General features: G+C 40.0%; 1 protein-coding gene across 2 annotated transcripts in view; it reads right to left on the bottom strand.

The window, feature by feature from the left end:
* SLC12A1 (solute carrier family 12 (sodium/potassium/chloride transporter), member 1) overlaps positions 1-2,820 on the bottom strand; it is a 118,713-nt gene that overhangs the window by 64,491 nt on the left and 51,402 nt on the right. For both annotated transcript variants that reach the window (XM_011967289.1, XM_011967290.1), the window contains exons 14-15: positions 2,379-2,480; positions 144-299 (exon numbers count right to left, since the gene is read on the bottom strand). In XM_011967289.1, the coding sequence (XP_011822679.1) occupies positions 144-299; positions 2,379-2,480 (258 nt within the window). The remainder of the gene's footprint in view (positions 1-143; positions 300-2,378; positions 2,481-2,820) is intronic.

Here is a 2,820-nt window from a genome sequence, read left to right as displayed (position 1 = left end):
CCAACTATTGTTACTATTATATTCCATGATATTATTAATATCCTCCTTACATATGCCTCACCTAAGCACATAAAAATGCTTAATAAATGAGCAGTTAGAGAGTGATTTGGAAACCCTATTCCATACAGTCCTTATTATCTTACCTGGCTTCTTATAAGTCACATAGACATAGAGGAAGAATTCAATGACATAGGTGATGACAGCTGCCCACCAGTTGATGACAAACATGACTGCACAGCACAAAACAGCTCCAAAAAGAGATACCCACATGTTGTAAATTCCATACGCAGGTCTCCATCCTGAAAATAAAATATGCAGAAGGAAAACTTCTACTCTACTACGATCACGCCACCGACTATTATAAGAATGCAGGTAACGTGCCTTTTTCCTGACATAAAGAATCAGAACTTTTAGGTCAGTTTCCAGGCTCTGTCCTTATTTTCCTATGATCTTGGGTCCCTGGTCTATGAAGATGGTACTTACACCAAACAGAATGCTGTAAAGTTTAGGAAATGTTAAGCATCTGAAAAATGTGCCATTCAAGACCCTCCATACTCCATGCTCCTGACCGTCTTCCCAAACTTCCAAACCTTAAGCATCTGGTATTTATGCCATCAGGAGCTGAAAAGAGGCAGGAGGAATGGAAAGAGTGGGATCTACCAGATCTACCCTCCATACTTCATGCTCCTGACCGTCTTCCCAAACTTCCAAACCTTAAGCATCTGGTATTTATGCCATCAGGAACTGAAAAGAGGTAGGAGGAATGGAAAGAGTGGGATCTACCAGGTGGGGAGGAGAAACTTCTTGGTTGTCCGAGAAAGAAAAAGTGAAGAAAATGGGTTTTTTGCTCCCACGGAGAAGGCGGAGTAATCATCAAGAGTCAATCTGCTTGACTTCCTGGTAGCTCTTCCATTACCCTAAGAGGACAGTGCTTGCCTTTTCAGAAATAATAATTGATGAATAAAGCAGGAGAAATGGCTTTTTAAACTCAATGGTTAGCAAAGGCTTTTGAAACCCAATGTGTTAATATGTCATACATTTTGCAATGAAAATATTTCTCACAGTGTGCACATGGGTGGGGGTTTTCTGTGTTCTCTTAGTTTCCTGAAATGGAAGCAACTGGAAGACAGTATGGACAGGAGGGAAAGGTCTGATTTGAAGGGCACCTTTTGTTAATGAATGGGGTACGTTTTAATATAGGAGTTGCCAAAACACAACAGAACTTTACGTGTTTGGGAGCAATTTCCTAAATGGCCACAAGATGGACATAGCACTTCAAGAACATCATTGAAAATAGCCTTATTTTTCTCTGAGTCTGGCTTCCTGTCCGTGTGTGTGTGTGTGTGTGTGTGTGTGTGTGTGTGTGAGAGAGAGAGAGAGACAGACATTTTCTGGGTTTGCATATCCATGTGTCTCCCTCTATATGCTTTTCTATATTTTCCTCTCTCTCTCCCCCTCTTTCCCATTCTCCTTTGCACTCTTTTCCCTGGCTGTCTACTATTTCACCTTATTTGTCAAAAGTGGCCATAACATGGCATGGAGTCACACACTTCTGTGTTAACAAAACACACAAAGAAACAGAAAGTCCTCTGTTACTTTCTGTAGCCTAGTATTCGTTAGATTAAGGTTGGTCTTCCATCTATATTTTGTCTTATTGGCAGCAAGTTTTCCAAAGGAGGCTTAATATCTTGTCAGGCCCTGAATGAGTGGAAATGTGTTTATATATCCGGTAAAAGTTCTCAAGGTGGAGATCTTTGTGAAGGTAGGTAATGACAAGTCTCTATTCTGGTAGAAAGGCAGAAGAAACTGTAGTGGACAATGAAAGCAAAGAAGAGGTGAGGAGTGACTAGAAAGGGGAAGGCTCTTTGGTGTGAAATTTTGAACAACTTTAAACCACAGCCCAAAGGGTGCACTGATGCCACCAGCATCAATGCAGCTTGTCTACATTGCCTCCACTCAGCAGGTAATTATGGGAACTACTCATCCTTCTCTTCTGCACCATGGGCAGGAAACAAATTGATAGTAAGGAAGTTTCAAATATATACATTAATTCCACTTCTGTGGTCACTTTCACCCTGGAAATAAATAGTGGTGTTTTTCTACTGCTGAAATAAATGTAGTTTCTCTTGCAATGAATAATTTATTGCCACGGGAGAAAATTGACTTTACGGTTGGTCAAAAAGGCCATTGCTCAAATGATTCTTTTTCTATTTCAAAACTCATCCCCAAACTCACCAAAATAAAGTAGATTATGCTTCCTACTAGGATATAAGGAAACATATAAACACAGATTGAACACTTTTCACTGACTTATTTCATTTTATTGAGACAAACTAACTGTTTGCTTAGGCATATTTTAGTTTTGGAAGTCAGCTTACCTGGAGATTTGGCATAAGAGGCATGGAAGCAGGAGAAATTAATAAGTGCATATGAGGCCAGGAAAAAGTTGGAGATGATGGGAGCAATGGTGTTCAGTTCCGCTGTAAAAGTAACAGAATTGAACATGTACGTATGAGTGATGAGACCAGGGGCTGAACAGCTGTTACAGCCTGGAAGCTTGACTTTATTTGGAAATTGAAAACATAGCGAGCATCTGTCAAAGTTTAAGAAGTTAGTAATTTTTCTTTGGGGGATACATATTTACTCTTAGCTAGGGTTTCTATAAAGTAAGAAATAAAAAAGTCTACCAATCAGAAAATAGACAATTGAGACCCCTACCTACAATATGTTCAAGTGGCAATGGGTAGGTGTGGGACTGGGCATACAATTAACTCCCCTGCAGCTTTTCTGGAGGCGTCTAATCCTGTGTTCTTTAACTGT

The sequence above is a fragment of the Mandrillus leucophaeus genome, unplaced genomic scaffold, assembly GCF_000951045.1.
Source record: "Mandrillus leucophaeus isolate KB7577 unplaced genomic scaffold, Mleu.le_1.0 Scaffold798, whole genome shotgun sequence".
Lineage (NCBI taxonomy): Eukaryota > Metazoa > Chordata > Mammalia > Primates > Cercopithecidae > Mandrillus > Mandrillus leucophaeus.
Note: the sequence above shows the minus strand (reverse complement) of the source record. Positions and strands in the feature narration are given on the sequence as shown.